This window comes from Nannobrachium achirus (genome assembly GCF_963921795.1).
Source record: "Nannobrachium achirus genome assembly, chromosome: 16".
In the NCBI taxonomy this organism is placed as follows: Eukaryota; Metazoa; Chordata; class Actinopteri; order Myctophiformes; family Myctophidae; genus Nannobrachium; species Nannobrachium achirus.
The window spans coordinates 13,839,595-13,866,163 of record NC_137823.1 but is presented as its reverse complement, the minus strand read 5'-3'; the positions used below and the strand labels follow the sequence as shown (position 1 = coordinate 13,866,163).

At 41.7% G+C, this 26,569-nt stretch overlaps 4 protein-coding genes across 5 annotated transcripts in view; 2 read left to right on the top strand and 2 right to left on the bottom strand.

Moving 5' to 3' along the window:
- The window catches only part of LOC308300808 (deoxyribonuclease-1-like), a gene marked incomplete at both ends in the record, with an annotated part of 9,360 nt that extends 5,521 nt beyond the window's left edge, over positions 1 to 3,839 (bottom strand). The window contains 3 exons of the mRNA XM_080744707.1: positions 471 to 551; positions 2,705 to 2,799; positions 3,702 to 3,839. Coding sequence (XP_080600833.1) covers positions 471 to 551; positions 2,705 to 2,799; positions 3,702 to 3,839 — 314 coding nt within the window. The remainder of the gene's footprint in view (positions 1 to 470; positions 552 to 2,704; positions 2,800 to 3,701) is intronic.
- A 6,188-nt stretch (positions 3,840 to 10,027) lies between these two features.
- LOC308300748 (zinc-binding protein A33-like) lies at positions 10,028 to 17,989 on the top strand. Its single transcript, XM_080744650.1, has 5 exons — positions 10,028 to 10,151; positions 12,128 to 12,962; positions 14,919 to 15,169; positions 16,457 to 16,592; positions 17,616 to 17,989. Exons 2-5 carry the CDS (start codon positions 12,195 to 12,197, stop codon positions 17,919 to 17,921), a joined length of 1,461 nt encoding a protein of 486 aa, XP_080600776.1. The 5' UTR covers positions 10,028 to 10,151; positions 12,128 to 12,194; the 3' UTR covers positions 17,922 to 17,989.
- A 4,727-nt stretch (positions 17,990 to 22,716) lies between these two features.
- LOC308300807 (kelch domain-containing protein 3-like) lies at positions 22,717 to 23,808 on the bottom strand (the record flags this gene model as incomplete). The annotated part of the gene is made up of 1 exon (XM_080744706.1): positions 22,717 to 23,808. One exon carries the CDS (start codon positions 23,806 to 23,808, stop codon positions 22,717 to 22,719), a length of 1,092 nt encoding a protein of 363 aa, XP_080600832.1.
- Positions 23,809 to 24,659: 851 nt separating this feature from the next.
- The window catches only part of cep43 (centrosomal protein 43), a 29,236-nt gene continuing 27,326 nt past the window's right edge, over positions 24,660 to 26,569 (top strand). For both annotated transcript variants that reach the window (XM_080744653.1, XM_080744652.1), the window contains exon 1: positions 24,660 to 24,948. In XM_080744653.1, coding sequence (XP_080600779.1) covers positions 24,865 to 24,948 — 84 coding nt within the window. In that variant the 5' untranslated portion in view covers positions 24,660 to 24,864. The remainder of the gene's footprint in view (positions 24,949 to 26,569) is intronic.

The following is a 26,569-nucleotide window of genomic DNA, read 5'->3' as shown; positions in this document are numbered from 1 at the left end:
CCAAAAATCTTCTATATGTAGCATGTGAGGGGTCTATCTAGGGGGTTTTCATGATTCTGAATCCATTCCAAGCATTTGTTTTGCACAAAAAACATTCCTTGGGCAAGAAATGGACCCCACAAACTATGTTTTAGTGATGAGTCATCACTTTTCAAAGTTTTGTTGTGTCCATTTCTCGGAAAGGAATGTTTTTCGTGCAAAACAAATGCTTGCAATGGATTCAGAATCCCGAAAAACACCTAGTTTGACCCCTCACATGCTACTTGAAGAAGATTTTTTGGGGGGTCTTTTTTCCCTAGTATGGTAAGTGAATGAGAGCGACCAGATCCCATGGGAAAAGTGCTTGGGACCGTCAATTTTTGGATTCAGCGCACAAAAATACCCTTAGGTGCAAATTTTCACGCTTTCTGCCGGAAGTGAACACATTTGCCTTTTTTTGTTACATATTTCTCCCACTATATGCTGTGTACCTGTAGACGAAGAGGTATTCTTCCTTGTAGGTGCTAGGACCCAGCGGACCGCTGACCACATAGTCGTACTGATAACCTCCTCTACAGTCACGCACACGCACACGCACACACACAGACACCTAGTAATTAGGGGCGTCAATTGGGTATGGCAGGGGTATGCAGCTGCCATACCCTGGGTCCAGGGGGGGGGAAATAAGAGTTACTTTTAAATATAAATCCATGAATGTCTCTTTGTCTATCTGTGCTGGTTATTATTTTATTAAATTACAGTAAAATAACTACAAATGCAAAATTGAACAAAATGGTCACTTTAACAAGGTATTATAATTATATTCTCCACACTTTTATTCTCCCCATCTTGACAGAATGGTATATTCCCAGGTTCCCGCAAGTCAGCTGCACAGTTAATTGTGGCACGTTTACTAACATGCCAAGTTTAGCTGCACTTGAACAACCGTTCCAGGCTGCCATATCCAGCCCAAGAAACTGTAGAAACGGGGGGAAAAAATAGAATGTACTTCTTGAAATAAATGTATCATGCCTGTCGCTAAGGTATGGCAACATGACTGGTGTCTTGTACGCGCGCGAAGGCACTGCAAGAAATGACTTGAAAACAATGTAAAATGACAAATGCAAACTTGCTCCTGAAGCAAAAAGTAAGCCATGTATCGCCTACTTGTGCGTGGCGATCGACACATGCACAGTACAGGTGGCGGTTATCAGTGATGTCAGTCAGGCTTGAGCCCTTGCCCTTTTATCTTTCTGTAAAAAGTGCCCTCTCCAGATCATGAATGCAGTTTTTACTATGGTGAAAGAAATACAAATGTCCTCTTTCCATGCCATATACCTGAGGGCAGCATTCAAGTGAATTGCCTTGTCCAAACTCTCTTTAAAGAATTGTCCTCTCTTTCTAGAAATCCATGCTCTATGCCAGTATTGACTCCGGTATATGCCTAGTTCAGTGGTATCAAGAAAATAGACAACCTCCAAGCTTGGAGGTCTGCAATTTTCGATATTTCCACCACAAGGCCCTTTTAGAAATGTCAGCCCCTGCCTCTCTAACATTCTCTGCACGTCCCTGGCTGTTGCCATGGTGGCGACGCATGCGCAGTACAGGCGCCACCGCTGCGGCGATATCAGTGATGTCAGTTATCTCCAGATTCGGGCATCAGCATGCGGGTTCCGGACAGACAGATATTGGGTAAATAAATAGTCAAAGGGATATTCCACTTTCAACAGGGAGCAGTGGAAGGGCCTCTCTCCACATACACATCCATTGTAACTTCAAACTTCATTTTAACCATGATAGATTCATTAAAAACACCCATTATTTTTTCTGGTGACTCATACTACCCTCCTAATACGTGAGCAGGCTGTGTTTTTTCGATAACTTTTTTCATTTCTTTTTTATAATTATTTGGGAAAATGGAAAAAATGAAATAAAAAAAATATATAAAAAATAAATGAAAAAAGTTAAGTTAAGTTAACACGGCCTGCTCACATATTAGGAGGGTAGTATGAGTCACCAGAAAAAATAATGGGTGTTTTTAAATGAAGTTTTAAGTTACAATGGGTGTGTGTGGGGAGAGGCCCTGGGCCTGAAGGGCCTGGTAACATTTACATCAAATATCTAAATATTGAATCAAGCAAATTAAAAACTGTTCAGGGTGTTCATAAAAGCCTGATTAGATTATAAAATTACCAAAAGTTTTTTTGCAAGTGAAATATCCCTTTAAGATCAGTGGATCACAGAGGACGAAAATGTTTTGTCGACTAAGCTATGGTGACTAAAAATAAGACTAAATATATTGACAATTTCGTCAGCAAAATAAAGAAATAAATAGAATAAAACGTTAGGGAGGGACTAGTGGAGAAGATAGTCATAGTGTTTGGTTGCTCTCAGGTGTTGCATGCTGAAAATAGCAGATTTACAAGCTCACAACGCATCGCAGCGCGACGCGTTGTGAGCTTGTAGATCTGCTATTTTCAGCACACAACTAAGTGTAAAATCAGTCATTACGATGCCATGAAGGCCTGCCAAAATACATTTCAGTTGACTAAATCAACTGTAGATTTAGTCGCCTAAAATCTTATGATATTTAGTCAGCTAAAATTTGACTAAAACTAAAACCTTTCAGGTGACTAAATTATGACTAAAACTAAATGACATTTTTGTCAAAAGACTATGACTAACACTTAATCAAAATTTGCTGTCAAAAACAACACTGTCTTACTGGTTGAGGAGATTCAACAGTGTTTTGATTACAGGACGGCCAGGTCTAGTGTCCTGGAGCTCCTCGATCACAATGATGTCATAACGTTGGACAATCTAAAAAAAAAAAAACATAATTAGAAGGAAACATTGAAATGACAACAACAACAACAAGTCCGTAAATAACAAGTTTGTTCATTCTACAAATAGGCTATGTAATGTACTCCATTGTACTGTAGAGTTAATGAAAGGAAAAGCCAGTGGTGGAAAAAGTACTATTATTAGTATTCCTTACTTAAGTAAACGTATCAATGCTGCAATATACAAATACTCCATTACAAGTAAATGTCCAGAATTCAAAATGTACTTGAGTAAAAGTACAAAAGTGTCGCCATCAAAATGTACTTAAAGTACCAAAAGTAAAAGTACAAAATGTTTGAAAATAGCAGATCTACAAGCTCACAACATGTTGCATCGCAACGCTTAGTGAGCTTGTAGATCGGCTATTTTCAAATAGCCTATGGCATATAATAGGGCTAAAGTGGTTTATGTATGTTTTATATTATCATAATTTATATCGGCAAGGTAACTAGAAAATGTAGTGGAGTAAAAGTACAATATTTGGATTTGAGATGTAGTGGAATAAAAGTATTGGAATTGGTAATACTCAAGTAAAGTACAAATACCTCAAAATTGTACTTAAGTACAGTACTTAAGTAAATGTAGTTAGATACTTCACACCACTGGGGAACGCAACACGATGGCCCATGCTTTATCACAATCAAATTGCACAATAGTTATGAAAAAAAGCTTCCCAAAGCAAGTATATTTAAAGTTAAAGTGTAAGATCTCGTCAACATTGAGCTTAATAAAAAAAAAAAAGACAATGTACTTTTGAAACTTAATCACAACAATATGTTATTGTAAATTATTAGCATTGTCAGAACACAGGTTATTAGTACAAGGTCAAGTATGTTTGCCACATGTAGTGGTTGCACAGAGAAACCAGTGTTTCATACCGTGGAGATGTAACCCATGACTGTGGGGTTACTGGCCTTCGTGGGTCCAAATCTCTGGATGTTCCAGGCTCCCACCCTGAGAGCACTGGCCAACTGCAACCCTCCCAGCACCAGGACCAGACAACACGCCAAACGCATCCTGGGGACCTTACTGTGGAGCTTGGTGGAAATATCCCAAGATATTGAAAGAAAGTAGTGTATAACTTTGTCGTTGTCGGGCGGAAACCTTGTCCAAAACAGGTATTTATCATTTTAAAAAAGGATTTAAACTAGTGAAAACAGCCAATCTACAAGTGCGAGGCGTTGTGTGCTTGTAGATCGGCTGTTTTAACTACTTTCGTGTGACAGCTTTGTATGATGAAGCAGGGCTTTACCTTGTGAAAAAATGTACAAATTTGAAACTTGAAGATACAAGGTTTCTGCCCGACAGTGACGATAAGCATGTTGTTACTTTACACACATCGGAGATTAATATACAATAATCCACCATAATAACAAATGTTATATTGTTTGAATTTCTTTTAAAACTACATTTGACAAATTTGGAAAATAAAGAAATCGCCTCCATGTATTGCACTTCTTTACAAATATTTAAAATCAATTATCATATTTACCTGCTCCTGAAGAAAACGTACAGCACAAGAGTCCTAGTAAGCTCTCAGAGGCCCAACCCAGAGCCTGAGTTCTCTGCAGAGGAATGCAACATCAAGATCTATTTCGAACATATCTCTTGTACAGACATCATGGATAAAACTAGATCTATACTTTCCCTTGCTGCCCTTGACTCTTTCTTTACCTGTCTTGTGGAGCAGATGGTGTTGAGTTGATCAGTCTTCTCCTCGCCTGAACACAACTTGAACATAGGACGTCAGGAAGATCTTTTAAGGTCTGCTTTGAGTTCCGCCCATCATCACTCCCTGCACCTCCCTCTAAAGTCCTCCACCTATCCTGACACCGTTCCCTCATGTGGGAAATGAGAAATGACGCACCAAACAAGGGTGCCTAACTCTGACCAAAGGGTGGAGCAAACTCTTCGTTGGAAGTCCGAGATGATTGTGGTTCCGGGCTGGTTGTTTGTCTGGACTGCACGACCGGTGTTTCGTCATCGACATTTATCAATACTGTGGTTTCTTCATCAACGTTGAGCAAGAGGGTGTGTGACACCTTCATATTGTCCCCAAGTGACCTACGGCTTCCGAGGTTCTGACCTTTACAGTATCTAACCCACAAAATTCAAACTCGTCCTTCTCTCCTACAAATGTCAATTTGGGCATTGTTTCAGCATGCGGCTGTTACCATGGTGGGCGACACTGTTTAGTATGTGAGTGATGTCAGCATGCAGACAGACGATCAGACAGACGGTCAGACAAACGGTCAGATGGACGGCAAACGGACAAACATTCGCTAAATGTAATAGTTAAATATAGGGCATATACAGTAGGCATCGATATTCCTCCTGCAATTTAAATGGCATAACATTATGAAATCACACCATCACATCATTCATAAAATGACCATTCCTCCTCTTTATTGTGCTCTATCCACAACTTTCCAACATCCCATCGTACATTGCGCAGAAGGTGTGCGGCAGCTTCCGGCGCTGCAGCCGAGTGTGATCTACAAGCTCACAACGGTTGCATCTGCGACGCGACGTGAGCTTGTATGTCTGCTGTTAACCGGAAGTGTCCCGCAGATAACAGTAAATTCTCGCAGAAACAGGTGGATAGACCTTATTCACATCGCGGCCATCTTGGATCACATGACCACCTGGGGTGGCAGCCTACATTACAAACCATTGTAAGCAATGGAGCGATGGTCCCAAAATGTGAGTTCTGTTCAACCAATTTCTTTTGACCAAATCGACAAATGGGAAGATGACAAAGCGGTGTGAATAAGGTCTATAAGCTTCACTTAAAAACTCCCCACAACAACGTTTCACGAGTCACGACCACTTCCATCAACGTATTAATTGATAATCACTGATCTCTTAACTTGTACAGTATGTGTATTTGCACTCAGGTTGACCCTGCTGCCCTGCCTTGTGGTTTTCTGTTCCAGTTAACTCACATAATAGTTCCTCTTCTCTGAGCTCTTCCCTTTTCTAGTGAACTGGTGTCACCGCAAGGCCGCAAGTATAGAGACACACAGGCTCCTACAAATTCACGCCCCCTATTGTGATAGCGGCCCCACATCGGGTAAGGGAGAACGGTGTATTGCAGTTGCCAGTTGCCAATGCAATCCCAATGAGAGGCATCGTGAAATAACATCATTTCAGTGGTTGACTACTAAGGCCGTAGCGATTTCTTTTTGTGTTCTAATAAAGTGTCCCATGAGTTTAATTTGGCCTTTTAAAGTGGCATATCTGTCATCTTGATACACTACCTACAATATACTTTAATATACTTCATCAGTGAGTCAAAAGTACTAGCATTGGAAAATCTAAATTGGACCTATTTAATTTGGGACATTGTGGCATCTTGCTTCTTCCAAACAAAGTCTTGCAAGTTATTTTTTGGTTAACACTAACCTGGAGAATTCACTCTGTAGTTGAAAAAGTCAGGATCTTCAAAGTCGGCGTTCGTAAATGCATAGCAGTAAAGACAGTGATGTCACTGAAAAGCGACACGTTTTCTGTCTGCCGTTTCCCCTAGTCTCTGTTAACATTATGGGTAATCCATTCAAGTGGCAAATTAAACGTGACACACATCATGTATTTAGAAAACAAGAAGCTATGTTGGCAGAGTCAGTCCATACATTTGGAAACATATTTTTATTTAAATCAATATAGTCTTCAGTTCGTGTAGGATTATTTTAATATTAGGATAACCACAGTTTAATTGCAATGACTTACTATGGGCTGGCTTGCAGTTCACCGTTCTCCCTTACCCGAAGTGGGGCCGCTGTCTCAATTGTGGGCGTGAATTTGTAGGCGCCCGTGTGTCTCTATTAAGTAACTATAATAAACATCTTTCAGTAACTGCTATGGTAGTGGTTCTCAACCTATGGGTCGGGAGTCGGGACCCCCAGGGGGGTCCTCAAATGATTTCTTCGGGTCCTCAGAAGATTAGCTTAATGTTCAACGTTGTTTTCTCACTCACTTAATGAGCAGGTGGGTGTGGCCACATATAAAAAACAACATCATTTTAACACTTTCTGTACACGTAATACCTGATGATTATGTTGTATGGGGGAAAGAAATCACAGCAACCCATCTTTAAGGATGCTTAAGACCTTTTTAATATCTATAAAATTTAACATTGGCCAAATAAAAAGGAAAATAGACGATCTACTGTACATGCGCACAACGCCTCGCAAACCGAGTTAAACAAAATGTAATGCCTCAACTCATACACTCCAAGTGCCTGTCAGGTTGGGGGGGGGTTAACACTCACAATGTGTCGTATTGCGACGCATTGTGAGCTTGTAGATCGGCTATTTTCAAATGGCCAAAATGTATATATGGCTGAAGTGGTTAATGTGTTTGTGTATGTTTTGTAATAATAATCAAAATGTACAAACTAACTAAACTTTTGAAATAAATGTAGTGGAGTAAAAATACAATATTTGGATCCGAGATGTAGTGGAGTGGAAGTAAAAGTATTGGAAATTGGAATTACTCAAGTAAAGTACAACTAACTCAAAGGTGTACTTAGGTACAGTATTTAAGTAATTGACTTAGTTACTGTACACCACTGTATTTCAATATGAAGTTCATGAGAAAATGTGCCGCTTCTGTTATAATGTTGTTGTCGTGGTCTACTTCTCTATTCTTTTTTTAATGTTTCGTCATGCAGTTTCCTCCCATAGAGTGAAAGAAAACAGCCAGGGCTGTATTTGTATTGTCTTTAGTACGAGCTCTTATGCCTTAAATTAAAGGACTTTTTTGTTGGAGAGTTCCGACTTTCCGGCGTGCAACTCTGAACTCTACTTCGGGGTAATGCTTTTCAGAAGATGCGAGTGATGTCATTTTGTAGTTGAACCGGACCTTTCCGACGGAAAGTTTGGTGGTCGGAGACAGTATGGACAGGCCTTAAAGTTAAGGCATAAGAGCTGGTACTTAAGACAAAATAGAGCCCCCAGTGTCTCAACATGTTTCATCAACATAATCAGCACTGCAGTGTTGAATTTGACAGCAAACTTTGATTTAGTTTAGTCTTTTGAATACAATTTCATTGAGTTTTAGTCATATTTAGTCATCTGAAATGTTCTAGTTTTAGTTTTAATTGACTAAATATCTGAGTCAATTATCTTATGTGACAACCAGGAATAGTTTGGTGACCACCGGAGAGTCGGTTGACGGCCGGAATGTAGACGGCACCCGGGAGCAGGTTGGGTTAGCGCCCCAGCCTGTGTCTTCCGTGAGGAAGAAGCCCAACAAATCCACGGTGAGGCCTTTAGGAGGGCCATTCAACTGCAGCAGCTGAATGGAATGTTTGGATTGGGGTCTGGTGCAACGCACAGGTTCTGAACCTGGTGAGAGCAGGAGAGGACCTGGTGAGACGTATAGGAGGAGCCCGGCCAGGAGTCAACCCATAGAGCCTAGTTCTTCCACGCGGCAGAATGGTACCCCCAATCCCGGCAGAGTAGTTCCGGTGCAGCACATTGAGTGACCCTGTCTTTCCCTAATAGGACTGATCGTGGATAGCTACTGGGACGTAAGTCGGGACTTGATCAACCCCGGCTGGGTCACCTGGGCGAGGGTGTATGATGTTGCAAGACCCGAAACACCTGTCGACCCCAGGCTACATCACAGATGATACGTCCCAGTTGCATCCTTGTGATGTTTTTTTTTTCACTGAAGATTTTATTCTGCTAAAAACCTAAAGTCAGTGTTGTTTTTGCATGCACCCTAGCACAAAAAAGCAGTCCATCTGTAACCAGATGTGGTGGTTATTTTAATAAAACCATTGTTGGAAAATTATTTATTTTATTTATGTATTTATTTATTTTACTCAAATCCTTGCTCCAAACTCACCGTAATACTTATTCTCAACTTCTTGTTGAGGTGTTTCCAGTGTGGTGGGAAAAGTACACTCACATATCAGATGAAAAAAAAAACACCACAAACTAAACTATTCACAGAATACTTTAGTCTTAGTCCTATGCAAACTTCTAATTAAGTCTTCAATCAATCAATCAATCAATCAATCAATCAATCAATCAATCAATCAATCAATCAATCAATCAATACTGTGGAGTCTTTGGTTTCAATCCTGTCGTTACCTTGTACAACCACCAGGTGGTAGTGTTATACCCTGCCGTGCTATGACTGATTGATTGAAGACTTTATTAGTTTGCATAGGAAAAGGTACAGTTTCATGACGGTACAGTTCACTGGTACAAGGTCTACTAAAAGGAGATCCATGAAAAGACTAAGCTTATTTCCACAGGAAACCATTAAAGTATCTCATATAACATTGAATGACAGACGAATAGAACAAAGTACTATGCAGACAGTAGATATGTAAATAAAATAAAATGAAAGAAAAAAGAAAAAAAAAAAAAAAAAAAGAAAACAGTAAATCTAAAGAAACAGTAGCCTATATACAAAGAAGGGGCAGGGGAGGGTAGTACAGGCTCCAGTATGAAACAGATCTGCTACCTTTAAATGCATGTCAAATCTGAGTTTTTTATTGTTTTATAATAGCCTACTATTTAAACTGTATTGAGAACTGTATTGTATGTCACATTGATACATAGCTCTGTTTACACCAGTGGATAAGAGTTGAGGCATTAGGCTATCTACACGCTCACAACGCCTCACGTTGCGACTTGCGAGGCGTTTGTGAGCATGATGTAGATCTGCTATTTTCACAATTTCTGTTTCTAATATTTGACAATTTGACCAATGTTTAATTTGTTATTTTAGACATATAAAAAAGTCCTCAAATTGTAACTTTAGAAATGTGCAGATACCCTCTATACACTTAAACGTTTTGGTTTGTTTACTGTTGAGTGAGAAAACACAATTAGCATGCAGCAGCACACACATTAAGTTAATCATCTGGGGAACCCCCAAAATAAGAGGGGTCCCGACCCACAGAAACACCATCCCCCTCCAACTGTATATATGTTCCCCATTTCCACAGTTTTTATTATATTTTTGACACTCGCCTTGGCAATGTAAACGTATGTTTTCTCATGACAATAAAGCTCCTTTGAATTGAATTGCATTGACTGTGGAGGAGGCGGGGCCTTTGCTGCACCGCGGACCCAATAGCTTTCTGTTGTACTCTCTGCGCGTGACGATCCGGCCAATCAGAGAGCTTCTTATTGCCGACGCGCCGACCAATGGCGTGTCGCTGTACAGCTCATGTGGTCCAGTTGAACTCTCTCTCGTCGAGAATAGCACAGCAAGGCATGGAGAAAAGCTGATAAAACCTTACATAACAGCGTTTATTGTTGTGTAAAAGCTACTTCTACAACAGCTACCGACTGCTGTTGTCTGAGGTGAGATACTAACGCTAATAGGCTGCTGCTGCTGTTGTAGTAGTATTTGTTCAACAACTAAACCTGTTGCAGCAGCAGCAGCAGCAGCAACAACAACAACAACAACAACGGTTGCTACTACACGAGGCTACCTACCAAAACAAAAATACTATTATTAATAGCTACTAGCTGCTACTACTGTACTATTAGTGCTGCTGCTACAATTGGAGACTGTTGCTTAAAGTTGGTGTGTGTGTGTGTGTGTGTGTGTGTGTGTGTGTGTGTGTGTGTGTGTGTGTGTGTGTGCGCGCGCGCGTGCGTGCGTGCGTGTGTTAGCATTGTTTGTTCAGTAACAGTGTTAAATAGCTCTATATTGTGATAGTATCATTGCTATAGAGTGTTTGTTCAGTAACAGTGTTAAATAGCTCTTTTGTGATAGTAATCATTGATATAGTGTTTGTTTAGTAACAGTGTAACTGTTAAACAGCTCTATATTGTGATAGTAATCATTGCTATAGAGTGTTTGTTTAGTATCAGGGGTTTCCCTGTCTTTCCTGCACCAATAAGGCATTTTAATGCATGTATTTTCTGTAGCCTTAAAGGCCCAGTTCACCTCTGGGACAACCAGATCTAATTTATTGTTGTTTGGGACAAGATCAACACAATCCTGAATTATTTCTTTGTGTTCAATCTGTGTTTTGAGATATTTTAGTATTTCAGCATGAATGATGATGCACTTTGCATCATTATGATGCATCATGCTGCATCATATGATACAAAATGCAATGCGTCGCAACGCAACGCGTTGTGAGCTTGTATATCTGCTATTTTTTGGCAAATGTTCCCCCCAGGATGATGGATTTTGATTATCGCTATAATATCATGCATTTATTTTTGTCACAATAATCGTGATATAACATTTTCATATCGTCCCATCCCTACCGATGACCCGATCATCAAAATATTTTATGCTTTAAATATAAAAAAATAGCAGATCTACAAGCTCACAGCGTGGCACCGAGTGCCGCGCTGCGAGCTTGTAGATCTGCTATTTTTGAAAAATCTTGAAAATTAGAATTTTTACCCGATTCTATAAGTGTCTTTTGAATCCTAAGATTTTTGGAGAAAAAACCTATGTTTCTATGTCAGCAATCTGGCCAGCCATCGTCAAAGAAAAGGTCCTTTTCACTTAACTGGAGCTCAGTTAGTCTGTTCTTGAGAGACTCTATGTCAGTGGATCTCAAACTTTTTCATGTGAAGGACCCCCAAAATTATATTTATTTGGCCACGGACCCGCATCTCAAAATATCTAGTTCCAGGGACCACCCGGAAGCAAAAATTGAGTTACAAACGTTCACTTTGAAAATACATATATTCAAAGATTTGCACACACTTTCAAGACTTTTTCAAAAATAGCAGATCTACAAGCTCGCAGCGTGGCACTCGGTGCCGCGCTGTGAGCTTGTATATCTGCTATTTTTCACTGGTTAAAGCATTCAATAATCAGTTATTATGGTGGTACTTGGAGAGACAGATATTTTCTGAGGTGGTACTTGCTGTAAAAAGGTTGAGAACCACTGTTTTAGACGGAGCCAAACAGAAATGTTTATAATTTTTTCATAATTAGTGGAAATGGCAGATCTACAAGCTCACAATGAGTTGCAATGCGACACGTTGTGAGTTTGTAGATCGGCTATTTCCACTATCAATCTTCTTTAGTATAAGTAAGTATAAGTATAAAGTCGTCAAATATATAAAGTCGTCAAATATGTCAGTCATTTCTATCTACCATGTGCAACTTCAAAGCCTAAAAAAACAGAAATTGTCAACGACAAAACAAAGTGACAATTATTCATCATGTAAAACGTCATAATCGTGACAGCCCTAACGTATGTATGCTTTTTCTTTTTTTTTTTCTTCGTCCGGGGCGACTGTGCTTTGGGGCCAACTAATAATGTTAGTTATAACTTAACTAATGGTGTTTTTTTCTCTTCTAGTATTCCGGGTGTAGCAGCCTTGCCGATCGGTGAATGTGAGCGCGACAGCGACTGCGTGCAGACAAACATGGCTTCCTCTTTCACGCACCTGGAAGAGGAGCTGATCTGTCCCGTGTGCTACGAGATCTTCAACCATCCCGTCGTGCTTGCCTGCAGCCACAGCTTCTGCAAAGTCTGCCTGCAGGAGTGGTGGGCGGGAAAGTCCACGCAGGAATGTCCTGTTTGTAAGAAAAGGACAAAGAGATCCTCCCGTAGCCCACCTCCTACCAACCTGGTGTTAAAGAACTTGTGCGATAAGGTTCTGGAGGAGAAACTCCGGAGCACTTCCATTTCGGCGCCGCCGGCGAGCCCACCCGACCTCTGCGCCGCGCACGGGGAGAAGCTCAGGCTCCTCTGTCTGGACGACGAGCAGCTGGCGTGTCTCGTGTGTCGCGATTCCGAAAAGCACGCCGGACACAAGTTCTCGCCCGTGGACGAAGCGTCGGGGCGCTGGAAACGGAAAGTCGAGGAGTCGCTGAAGCCTTTGAAGGAGAAACTGGTGGACTTTGATAAAGTGAAAACCGGTTATTTGGAAACAGAAAGTCACATCCAGGCGCAGGCCCAGAACACAGAGACAAGGATAAAGGCACAGTTTGCGGTGTTTTATGAGCTCCTACAAGATGAAGAGGTGGCCAGGATCTCTGCGGTAAGGGAGGAAGAGGCACGGAAGAGCCTGAAGATACAGGAGAGGATTGAGGCGCTGAACAAGCAGATGACGTCCCTCTCGGATGCAATCCGCGCCGCCGAGGACCAGCTGCGAGCCGACGACCACATCTCGTTCCTGAAGAACTACAAGGTAGGGGCTAGGCCAGGGGTTGGCAACCCAAAATGTTGAAAGAGCCATATTGGACCAAAAAACCCCAAAACAAATCTGTCTGGAGCCGCAAAAAATTATAAAAGCCTAATAAATCGTTGTTGTCGGGTGGAAACCTTGTATGTCCAAAACTTCTTTTTTTATTTATCATTTAAAAAATGAACTAAACTAGTGAAAACAGCCGATCTACAAGCACACAACGCCTCGCGGTGCGAGGCGTTGTGTGCTTGTAGATCTGCTGTTTTCACTACTTTTGTGCGTCAGTCTTGTATGATGAAGCAGGGCTTTACTTTGCGAAAAAAAAAAAAAAAAAACATACAAATTTGAAACTTGGAGATACAAGGTTTCTGCCCGACAGTGACGATAAAAAAATCTTTAAAACAAAAAATATTTTTTTCCCCCCATCTTTTTTTCTTTTTCATAAATTTTTTAAAAAGCTCCAGGGAGCCACTAGGGTGGCGCTAAAGAGCCGCATGCGGCTCTAGAGCCACGGGTTGCTGACCCCCGGGCTAGGCGATATGGTGATAAATATCGTTGAGTACGATACAATGTCTCCACGATATGCCCTCTCAGAGATATCATACTGTATATATTGTGATACAATGAGGGAGAGCCTTATAAAAAAAATAATACTGAGATTCATTGCAGAATTCATTTAAACCTGCATTTGTCTAAAGCAGTAGTTCTCAAACTTTACAATGCCCTTAACTCTGACAGTTTACAAATTAAACCAATTTGGTTTAATTTGCAAACTGTCAGAGTTACATATTTGTAAGGGTCAATTTAGACCTCTCAAAAGTAGGGCTGTCGCAATTATTACATAATCGTCTAATCGCAATTATTTGACATAAGGGTGAATATTTTTCATAATCGTCATAATCGTTTCCATGTTGAAAAATGTTCATATATTTTATAAGTAAAAAAATTGTGGAAACAACAGATCTAACAAGCTTGTAGATTGGCTATTTCCACTATCAATGTTATGTTGTTAAGTATAAAGTCGTCAAAAAATATGTCATTAGTTTCTTTTTATATTTAGGTAATGTGTCATATCTGCCATGTGCAACTTCAAAGCCTGAAAGCCAAACAGAAATGTAATTGTCAACGACAAAAACACAATTAAATCGTTAATCGCAATTATTTGAGTGACAATGAATCGTCATGTAAAATGTCACAATCGTGACAGCCCTACTCAAAAGGAACCCAGAGAGTCCCTGGACCCCACTTTGCAGACCTCTGGTCTAAATGGTCTGTTACTCCTTTTTCTTTTAGTTTTTGTTACCTTGTAGCTACAGTAGGTAGTAGCTTCAGAACAAGTACACATTATTTTGTATAATTATTTTATGCTTTAACTATTGAAAAATAGCAGATATACAAGCTCAGCTGCAGCTGCGAGCTTGTAGATCTGCTATTTTTGAAAAATCGTGAAAATTTGAATTTTGACCCGATTCTATAAGTGTCTTTTGCATCCTTCTAAGATTTTTTAAAAAACCTGTTTCTATGTCAGCAATCTGGCTAGCCATCGTCAAAGAAAAGGTCCTTTTCACTTAACTGGAGCTCAGTTAGACTGCTATGTCAGTGGTTCTCAAAAAATGGGACCCCCAAAATGATATTTATTTGGCCACAGACCCCCATCTCAAAATATTTAGTTCCAGGGACCCCCCAGAAGCAAAATTTGAGTTACAAACGTGCGCTTTGAAAATACATATATTCATAGATTTGCACACATTTTCACGACTTAAATAAAAATAGCAGATCCACAAGCTCGCAGCCGCGCTGTGAGCTTGTATATCTGCTATTTCTCACTGGTTAAAGCATTCAATAATTCTAGGCCTAATTAAGTAACCATAAAAAAGAATCGTGAGGAGATTGTGTATCGTGATACAGCTTGGAAAAATACTGTGATATTGTTTTTTTTCCCATATCGCCCACCCCTAGGCAACGATGGAAGGAGTCCAGCTCATCCCGAAGGAGCCACAGCCACAGGTCAAAGGAGCGCTGATAGACGAGGCCAAACATCTGCACAACCTGGCCTTCAAGGTGTGGGACAAGATGAAGGAGGTGGTCTCCTACACGCCCGTCATCCTGGACCCCAACACCGCCTACCCGGAGTTCATCCTGTCCGACGACCTGACCGGTGTGACGCTCGACGTCTTCAAGACGCAGCTGCTGCCCGACAACCCGGAGAGGTTCGACTAGGGCTGGGGCGGTATCGTTGAGACGATACAATGTCTCCACGATATGCCTTTTCAGAGATATCGTATACCGTAATTGCCGGACTATAAGCTGCGGCTTTTTCCCCATGTTTTGAACCCTGCGGCTTATACTACAGTGCGGCTTATATAAAGATTTTTACAGCAAACGGCCAGTTAGTTAGTTTTACAATGGTCTTTAACAAGGATTTATATATAAATTTGTACAGCTAACAGCCACCAGGGGCGCTCTAGCGGGAAGCAGGAAGGACACCTGCGGCTTATAGTCAGGTGCGGCTTATATATGTAAACATTTGTTTTTTGTTCTAAATTTAGCTGGTGCGGCTTATATTCAGGTGCGGCTTATAGTCCAGCAATTAGGGTATATACAGTAGTATACAGTTATTATCAAAAGTTTACATACACAAGTCAAAACTGCCACGACATACATGTTCTTTACAATTGTATGTAAACTTTTGATCGCAACTGTATGTATTGTGATACAATGAGGGAGCCTTATAAAAAAATCCTGTTAAATTGTTAATACAGCAAATTGATTGCAGAATTCAATTTAAACCTGCATTTTGGTCTAAATCAGTAGTTCTCAAACTTTGAAATGTCAAGGTCTCCCCTTAACTCTGACAGTCTACAAATGAAACCAAATGGACCCGTAAGGGTCCATTTGGTTTCATTTGTATACTGTCAGAGTTACATACTTGTAAGGTTCAATTTAAAGGTCCAATTTAGACCTCCCAAAATGAACCCAGAGAGTCCCTGGACCCCACTTTGAGGACCACTGGTCTAAATGTTCTATGTTACTCCTTTTTATTTTAGTTTTTGTTACCTTGTAATATCCATAAAAAACAACATGAAAATTAATCTTGATAAGATCGTGTATCGTGATACAGCTTTGACAAATACAGGGGATTTTTTTTTAATTGATATTCTTTATTAAAGTGTCATGCTACTAAGGAAGCCCAGCTCATATAGACTTGCAGCACACTTTTACGTTTCATTTGACACAAACAATTCACCGACATAACAATTTAGATAAACAATCATCAAACAAATAACCAACTTTAAACCCTCAAGCTACTATTTGAAAAGCTGAGACTGTCTTCTACTCCAGGCTCTAGAAACAAAATGTGCCGTCTTAAAGACTTAATAAATAAACAACCACTCCAACTTCTGGCCATCGTCTTCCCGGAACAGCTCAGGTTTTCGTGTTTGCATTACAACAAACAAATCGTGACATTGTATTCTGTCCATATCGCCCACCCCTAGGTTCGACTGGTCGGACATCGTCCTGGGCTCCGAGGGCTTCGACTCGGGGACTCACATTTGGGACGTGGAGGTGGGAGACAACGCCAGCTGGACCCTGGGGGTCCTGGCCGAGTCCTACCAGAGGAAAGGCGACGCGGTATGTAATGGGAAAAATGGAATTCTCACTGATGTCATATATCTGTTAAAACGTGTCGCGTTGATGTGAGCTTGTAGATCGTCTATTTTTTGGCAAAGAGATTTGAGTGAAAAAAAGATTGTATATCATTTATAAGTACGTTTTACCATTAGAGGGTGTAATTGGCACCGGATAGGCAGCTCGGCAAATAAAAGGTGAATTGATCCCAGTGCATGACGGAGGGCGATTTCACGATGAATTCAATCTTCACGATGCGATTATCGTGAGCGTTTTTTAATCACGATAAGCGATAATATCGCGCATCGTCCCATCCCTACTAATCAATTGCCTGTCTGGTCAAATGATCGCCTTCACTCCTCCTTTGACATGTGACGCCTTTCAATTTTCAATTCAAAGGAGCTTTATTGGTATGAGAAAACGTATGTTTACATTGCCTAAGCAAGTTTCAAAACACAATAAAAACAGTTGAAAATGGGGAGCATACAGTTGGAGGGGGTACAGCATTGTGTAAACCGAGCTATGTCACATTTTGTCATTATGTACTATATACAGGGTATGAAGCTTTTTGGAACAAATATCTTTTCTTTCACTCCACCTCTTCCCTACCTCTTGTATAAAATGTATGGGATTGTACTGTTCTTGAGACTCAGGCCATGGCTACACGGAGCTGGATATTTCATATATCCCGGTTTTTCAGATATCCACATAGAAAAATATCTAGGTCCACACGACAAAGATATCTAGGTCTAACAAGCACACGCACAAACAACAGTCTTCAGAGATATCCGGGTTCCATGTATACACGGATCCAGTGAATCAGATCTTTTTCAATGTCTTCACTTATTTATCCGGTTTAAAAAATATCCAGCTTCGCGGGCGAAATATCCAGCTTCATGTGGCTGCAAGCCCCAACAGCACAAAAAATGTCTTCAGAAATATCCAGCTCTGTGTAGCCATGGCCTCAATCATCCCGACGCTGGAGGGCTGGTTGTTTATTAAGTATAGTGTTTTATGCCATAACAGGTGGCGGGTGAATCCTGGGCGACGGTGCGCGGCATCACCGGGTTCCACGCCATCCACCAGTCGAGCTCTAAACGCCTCACCGTCCTGGCGCCGAAGCGGAAACCGCGGCGGATCCGAGTCCGGCTGGACTGGAGCGGAGGGACGTTGTCCTTCTCTGACCCCGACGCCGGCGCCGGCGCTCCCCCCCTGCACACCTTCACGCACACCTTCACCGAGAGGCTGTTCCCCTTCGTCAGCATCTTCAGTCACAACATGTCCCTGAAGATGCTGCCGGCCAAGATCCGGGTCACCCTGGAAAACCCTTAGACGGTTAAAGGACAACTTTGTTTTTTTACAAGGGTTTGTATTTTAGATTGTAATTAGAGAAAAGAAAAGATGACTGTTAACATGTTTTCATTTACTGCTTTCTTTTGTTTCAGCGATTTTTGTATTTTGATTTCAGTCGGTGGGGGAATGTGTACAAGTGGCTGAATATGTATTTTTTAGACACGATAAGCCGGTAATTTCTTTGTTACTATTTACAGTAACACTACTAGGCCCCATAAGTCACATCTGCCCATTAAAGGTTGTGGTGCATCTTGGGAATAGGCTTATTGTGTCTAAAAAGACATATTTAGCCACTTGCATGCTTACAAAATCACTAATCTCTAAAACGATAGAAAGAAGTAAATGAAAACATTTTAACACTCATCTTTTCTTTCTCTCTTTTCTAATGACTATCTAAAATGTGAACCCTTGTTGTAAAAAGTTGGCACATGCCTTATGCTTCACCTAGAGCAAGGCGCAGTCCAGTTAATTCCCTATGGAAGTCACATGTTTTGACAAGGCAAGCTTGCTCTAAGCTTTCCTTGAGGCTGTCCTTAAGCCACAGAGCAAGTTTGCCTCTCGTCAAAACATGTGACTTCCGTAGGGAATGAATTGGACGCTGCTTTACCCCCCCGCCTCCCCCCAGGTTAAGCACATGTGCCTTAAATGTGTGCAAGGCGCCTTAGAATGTCTTGTAGTGTCCAATCAAAAGACTCCTCATCTTTCCATAAGGATGCATGTCATCACCTTGCTAAAATGATGGCCGATGCCAGTTTTCAGAAACTATTTTCACCCCAAAGGTGAAACAACGTGTGACTATTGACATACAAATAACCCTTTATCAGTTATATAACATAAGAAGATTAAATTACTTGGGCCAATTTGTGTTTTGACTAAGGCAATTTTAAACCTGACTTAAAACAAATTATTCCTGGAGTGACTTACTTCAGACTTAGGCACACACACACACACACACAAACAATAATTTTCACACTATCCACAGCAGCCATATTCGTAAGAAATTGGCCGTCTGCCTTACTTCCTTAGGTTTTACCACTAAGGAGGCTGTTCCAGTCAGGGTGCTGATGTTGTGCATGTTGGCTCACTGGAAACACTCTGCTACACCAAAGTGTGGTCCAGGATTCCAGGTAGCCTCATGGTTCCTTGAGGAGGCTCCAAATGGCCCCTTACAAGGAGTGTACAAATGGAACGGAATGGACCCTCACAGGTCCATTTGGTTACATTTGTACCCTCTCCGAGTTACAGGGCTCATTGAAATTTAAAAGTTTGAGAAGCACTATGCTACACAAAATGGAACAGGGCCTCAATCAGCTTATGTAAGATTTGTAAGAAGATTTATGGTGATTGGTGAGTGGTCACCACAACGTTCAAATGAAGGCAAACACTTGAAAGCGTAATATTCACTCCTTCATTTTAGTGATTTAAATTGTTCATAAAAGATTGCATTGTTTGTATATCCAGATGTCTAAGAAACTTAAGAAACTATCTGTTTTCTTGTTTTCACCGATTGAAAATATATTTGTACTTGGATGTTTAAATGTATATATTATAAAATAATCGTATTAATGGATATTGGGAATTGATATCAAAGCATTCCACTGCACCGATGGACTGGTCACGGCACCCGCTCTCGAGTAACCTCTGAATAGTTGATGTTTGGGTTCAGACTAGCTCTGGTCCAGAGCGTCAGCGAGGGCTCACTAACGCTCTGACTGGCGGCTGACTCACTGACAGGACCAGGAATTTCTCTGCCCTACGAGGGCTCAACTTAAGTAAAAATAAACTAAACTAGTTCGCTACTCACCTAAACAAAGTTGGTTTTGTGTTGTTGTAAGTCTATTCTCTATGGTGGGAAACCTCTCAGCACCCCACCCACTCTGTAAAATACACTATTGTTTTAGTCATGAAATAAAATGCATCCACCTCGACCACCGCAGACAACCCGGAAATAAGAATACTCAACAGCGGTGGTCGAGGTGGATGTGTTTTATTTCGTGACACAAAAGTGTATTTTAAAGAGTGGGTGGGGTGCTGAGAGGTTTCCCACCACGGAGAGTAGACTTTCAACAACGCAAAGCTACCTTTGTTTAGGTGAGTAGCAAAGTGTTTATTTTGACTGAAGTTGAGCCCTCGTAGGGCAGAGACATTTCTGGTCCTGTCTGTTATTCTGCTGCCTGTCAGAGTGTTTAGAGAGAACTCGCTGTCGCTCTGGACCAGAGCTAGGTTCATGCACTGTATTAGCCGATGGCTGGATAGCGGACTGTCGGTTGTTCTATCTACAAAGAACATCTCTGTTTTTGTGCCTGTGGCTGCTGTGTATTCTCCCCCACCTCACCCTGTTCATTTCTTTGGTTGTGTTGAACAGTATATGCTCTATAGATATAAATAAATGCCTATTGAATATATTAATCTGGTGTTGATTATTAGGTGTTGGTTCATGCGTGGCTGGTAATTTATATGTTGAATTCCATGTAATTTCATTAATGCAGGGGTTCTCAACCTTTTCAGGCCGCACCCCCCAAATTAATCCTATTTGAACCCTCCCTGACGAGCACTACTTGGAGTTGGAGGAGTTAGAGCGGTACATTTTGTATAACACGATTCTATTGTGAAAATAGCCGATCTATATGCTCACAACGACTCGCTGTGAGCATGTAGATCGGCTATTTTCACAATTTCTGCCTCTTAATATTTGACAATTTGGCCAATGCAAAAACTTTCATTTTAGAGGTATTAAAAAAGTCTTACAAGTCCTTTACTTACCCTCTATACACTTAAACTGTGTGTTGGTTTGTTTACTGTTAAGTGAGAAAACAATGTTGCACATTAAGTTAATCATCTGGAGACCCCCCTGGGGGTCCCGACGCACAGGTTGAGAACCACTGCATTAACCCTTAAGTGCTGTTCGGGTCATTTTGACCCGTTTTACATTTTCATTTGGAAAACAATGGTAGAAGTTTAGATTTTTTCCACCTGAAACTCACTGGCCTTAAAGATTCTTCTGAGATGAACATGTAAAAAAAATATGTTTACACTACACCCATGCTACACCCCCCTCATATTTTTTTAACCTTTAGTGCTGTTCGGGTCATTTTGACCCGGAAGCACAGATGCACAGAAATACACAGTATTATGCCAAAACACAGACACACAGTCACCCCCACTTCTCTTCCCCCCAACCCAACCCCACCTCCCTCCCACCACCCCCTCCCCCCCCTGCCACCCCAGATGCACAGAAATGAAAGAAAGCATGTATACTAACACAAACACAGTCACCTCCTTCCCCCCCTCCCTCCTATCGCCCTCACCCCCCCCCCCCCCCCCCCTCACACACACACCCTACACCCCCTCACCCCTCCCCTCCTCACCCCTCACCCTCACCCCTCACTTATCTGAAGTTTTCCTTGTGACTGTACTGTATCTTAGGGGAAATGTTACATTATTTTACATAAACATAAGGTGCTGTAAAGTAACACTGTAATTCAGGGGTGCTGTGGATGAAAATGTTGTTTACAGGGGTGCCCTGAGACCAAAGTGTTTGAAAACCTCTGTCCTATGTATACGTTCAAGTATTCAATATGTGACGTTCATGTGTGTTCACATGTGTGTTCAGCTTTATGTGAGAATGATGTCCTGTTCTTGAACCACAAGTATTCAATTAATGGGCATATTGTATCAAAACATTGATTTACATTTTTTCCTATAAGCATGAGCAATATTGCCCAGTATTAAATAAAGTAGTTTTTTTTACCTGAATTTCAGCTAAATCAGTAAAAACGCCTAGCTCTTTCAGTGTTTAATGTGATATAGCAAAGCAGAAATGCAAACATTTACCATATATATCATATGAATTGTTTGGTATTGAGTCAAAGTCAATGTATCATGATGATTTGTTAAGTTAAAATGTATATTAGTGTTGTTTTTTTTAAACCAAATATCCCCCGGGTCAAAATGACCCGAACAGAACGAAGGTGTAGTGAATCTGAACCAAACTTAAGGGTTAATGTATCGTTCAGATTGGTATTCGGATTAAAACCCTTTAAGACTCGGAACACATCTGTGTCAATTTAGATTTTAACAACTTTAACCATTATTTTATACTTTGGCTATTCAAAAATAGCAGATATACAAGCTCATAGCGCGGCACAGAGTGCCACGCTATGAGCTTGTAGATCTGCTATAAGCTCGGACCCCGATTCAAAATATGTTGTTCCAGGGATCCCCCAGAAGCATAATATTATTCAGTTACAAAAAGTTCACTTTTAAAAAGATATATTCAAAGACTTGCAAAATAAATATCAAAAAAAGAAAGTCACACAAAGGTCTCCACCTTTGCAGGCATTTTCTATATAAAAAAGTCATCTTCCATAACTGTCCATTTACATGTACGTGGAGCGATCCAGTCTTTTTGGCCACTCCACATTAATTCTCCGTGGAAACGGGCAACATCCTGCTCGAAGGATCTTTTTGAAGGACGTCGTGAAGCTCCTCGTCTTTGCCTTTCTTCTGTTCTGTTCCAGTGGAACTTGTTCTTTGCTGTGTTGTCACGTGTTGTATTCTTTAATCTGTTCGACGGTCCATTCTTTCGTCACGGGTGAATGTTAACCTGGTGAAAAGCTAACTTGCCGACATGGGTGAATGTTAATATCTATGCTAAAACCTAACCGAAACACTAACCTAACCTCAGTAACCGTGACGTGGGTGAGTAGCTAACCTGCTGACACTCATAGTTGAAAGAATGACTCGTCGAAAGAGCGAGATTTCCCCGTTGTATTTACGTGGCCATGGCTGCCAGTTCCCACCGGAGGTCTCGCGGGAGTCCAGACTGCTCCAGGTCACGCAGAATTACCGTCAGCTGGCACAGCGTCTTCAGACTGGGACTTAAGTCCAAGACGGACAGGTAAGACGTCTCTGCGTCGCGTTCACGTGCAAGATCATCCAGCGAAATGTTCGTTCTGTATCCCCCAAAGAGGACGACGCGAGCTCCCACCACGCAGCAGCATATGCCGGTCTCCCACAAACACGGGACACTTCCCTTGGGCTCCACTTCCTTCCAGGAGAAGGTGTGCGGAGTGAATTTCCACACGTCGTGGAATATCTGCTTCAGGTTGTCGCCGCCAATTATGAACAGCTCTCCGTTGTGAGCGAAGGCCGAGTGGCAGGCCCGCTTCTCTGGACGAGGCTGTGAAGAAGAAGGTGTGCTCAGCCACCGGTTAGTCTCCGTGTCGAAAACTCTGACGCTGTCGTAGTGGTCCTCATCCCAGTCCCCCTGGCCCCCAAACACGAACATCCTCGTCCCGATGATGGTGGCGGAGTGACATTGTGACGCGGGCGGCGGCGGTGCCGGAATGTCGGCGTTAACCGAAGCCCAGACCATCGCGGCGGTGTCCAGCCTGTAGACGCGATTGGAACATCCGTTTCTCTGGTCGACGTATCCCCCGAAGACGTACATGACCTTCCCCAGGACACAGGCCGAGTGGCCGGCCATCGCCTCCGGGACGCTCCCGGAAACCGCGGGCGTGGACCATCCGTGGGCGTCGACGTCAAACGCGTAAAGCGTTCTGCAGTACTCTCCCGTGTCGAAGTTCTTCCCCCCCCAGATGTAGGCGATGTTCTCTATCAGCACGGCCGTGTGGCTCTGGCGCCTCGAGGGAACCGCGAGGGGATGACATTCTCCTTCTCCTCCAGTTGTCGCCGGACACAGCTTTGTCCAGCGCAAAGACACTGTGTTGAAGATGTGGACCGCGATGTGGGGCTCCCTGTAGTAGTTTCCAAAGGAGTACACCTTGTGACCCGCCGCTACAGCAGCGTGATCGTAGTCCTTCTCGGGTCCTCCGTTCCGATGTACAGTCCAGCACAACAGCATTCTACAAGGAGGGCCTCGGATCAAAGCATCCCATCCCTTTCTGTTGAAGAGAATGGAAGTGCGATTGCGCTACGCAGCCTATATTGGAACGGGCGGCATAACTGTCAAGCAACGCTTATAGGCTGCCGAAGGGTTGTCCAATCAGAGAAGCCGATGCCCTAAGTGGTTCTCAACCCTTTCAGACCAGGACACCCCCCCCAAAATAATTACAAATAAATAAATCATCATATTTCTTTAAGAAAAGAAAGTAGCATATTGTCACTTTCGGGCAGAAACCTTGCAGTTTCAAATTTGTAATTTTTTTTTTGCAAAGTGAAGCACTGATTCATCACACAAGGCCATCGCACAAAAGTCCACCCGACAATGACGATAGAGTCCCAGCTCACAGCACGTTGCATGCTTCAATGTAGGCTATATAGGGTTAAAGTGGTTTGATGCAATGTCAAGTCATTTAGCTGGGGACCCCATCGTCTGTTTCACTACTAAATTTGTTGTCAAATTTATGGGATTTCTTAGATTTTTAATTTATTTAATCACTTATTGCCTTATTATTCATGAACATCTTGGCTTTATGGGGATCTTTTTTTATGTTTTGAGATAATCATAATTAAAAATAAAATGTAGGAAACCAAACAAATAAGGGACCCATAAAAATGGGTCCGCGACCCACAAATGGGTGCCGACCCACAGTTTGGGAAACAACAGTCTAGAAAGCTCCTCCACACTACGGTCCACTAGTTGGCGCTATCCACCGCCCCCAAAAAGCAACGACGACGACGATGACGCTCATGACCTAACGGACCTAACGGAAAGCAGCAGAAACAACTTCCTTGGTGTTTGTTGTGGTTTGTTGTGTCTTGTCTCCAGGCAGCAACATTCATTTCAACCACATTTCTTCAGCATTAGAGGGTGAAATTAGTATCCGTGCAGCCTCGGCAGCTTCGCAGTCAACAGAGAGGCCGAACAACTCAGCATAAAGTCAGAAAGGAGACACACAAACCCTTCTATTTATCATACATTTAACCGAAGAGCTAAGCTGCTAGCATCATTAGCATCATGTCTGCTACAGAGGACGACACAGAGCTCAGAGACCTGTTGATCCAGAACCTGGAGAACAACGGCATCCTCAACAAACTCAAGGTAGGCCTACACAATAAATATTGATTCATTTATACTCCTTGTTTTAAGCTGTAGATAAACGTTTAGCTTGGCTTTTCCCACTAGCCTCAGCTAGCCTGTTAGGCTCCAGTCCTCCTGTCTGCTAGTTCTGTCAGTGGTTTTCACGTCTTCATTTTTATTTCAGTTTAACAGGGTTCCCACGGTCAGGAAATTCCTGGAAATATTTTGAAATTAGAAAAATATTTTCAAGCACTGGACAAGTTTTGGAATTGATCAAGGGTCCTTGAAGGTCCTGGAAAAAATAGCTATGCATTGTCTTTGGTTATTGATTTTGTTAATACCTCTGAAATGACAAATTAAATATGGGCCAAATTGTCAAATATTAGAGGCAGAAATTGTGAAAATAAACGTGAGCATGTAGATCTGCTATTTTCACAATAGAACCGGGTTATGCAAAATTCCTCAACTCTTGGTGCTCGTCGAGGTGCCGCGGATCCCCAATTAAAACATGATTATTTTGGGGGTCACGGCCTGAAAAGGTTGAGAACCACTGGCATACACTCTTTGGGCATTGTGCATAGGAGTAAGCGACCTGTTATTGAGCTGAATTATTGTTATATAGTCCTGGAAATTGGGTTAAATATTCTGGAAAAGTTTTGGAATGGTTTTGGAAATTAATTGGTAAAATTGTGTGGGAACCCTGTTTTAAGGACTCTACCGTTATGCCTCATTCACACTACAGATATATAGTTGAACGTTTTGCTTGCTTGGTCAATGTTATCTCAATGGAAACCAGCTTTAAAGATACAGGACACACACAGAACAAAGTTTTGAAAGCTTTAAAGCTGGTTTCCATTGAGATAACATTGACCAAGCAAGCAAAACGTTCAACTATATATCTGTAGTGTGAATGCAGCATTACTCTGACATTCTGACAGTGTACAGATGGTACTAGCCGCAAATTGCAACACTAGGTTTTTTATAATCGGATGAATCTAGGGTTGCAATACCTCCCATAGGGATCCAATGCATGAAAACAGTTTTTTGCTATCTGATTGTATTAAACGACTTCAAACTCACCAATATTGTGGCTCTATGGAAAGCTTGGAATTTACTCTTGCTATCTGCAAAGTGTTTGTTTCATAAAAATCCACCGTAGACATGTTAGGAGCTACTTTCTATCAAGAAATTGGCTTCAGGTGATTATTTTTTCTAAGTGCTGGAGTTTGGAAGCGCTTGTGGGAAGTCAATCAGCGGTCCTGTATACCAGCTGGTTCTGAATGTCACATAATGCAGGAGGCAGCGGGACGCTGCGTAATAGAAGACCGAGCGCTTCCGAAGTTCAACACTTAGAAAATAAACCATGTCTGCTCGGATTTCTTGACAGAAAAGAAATCATAACAATTCTACGGTGGATTTTTCAGAAACAAACACTTTGCAGATAGCAAGAGTAAATGCCAAGCTTTCCATAGAGCCACAATATTGGTGAGTTTGAAGTCGTTTAATACAATCAGATAGCAAAAAAACTGTTTTCATGCATTGGATCCCTATGGGAGGTATTGCAACCCTAGATTCATCCGATTATAAAAAAAATCTAGTGTTGCAATTTGTGGCTAAGATGGTACACTATCATTAGTGTTAA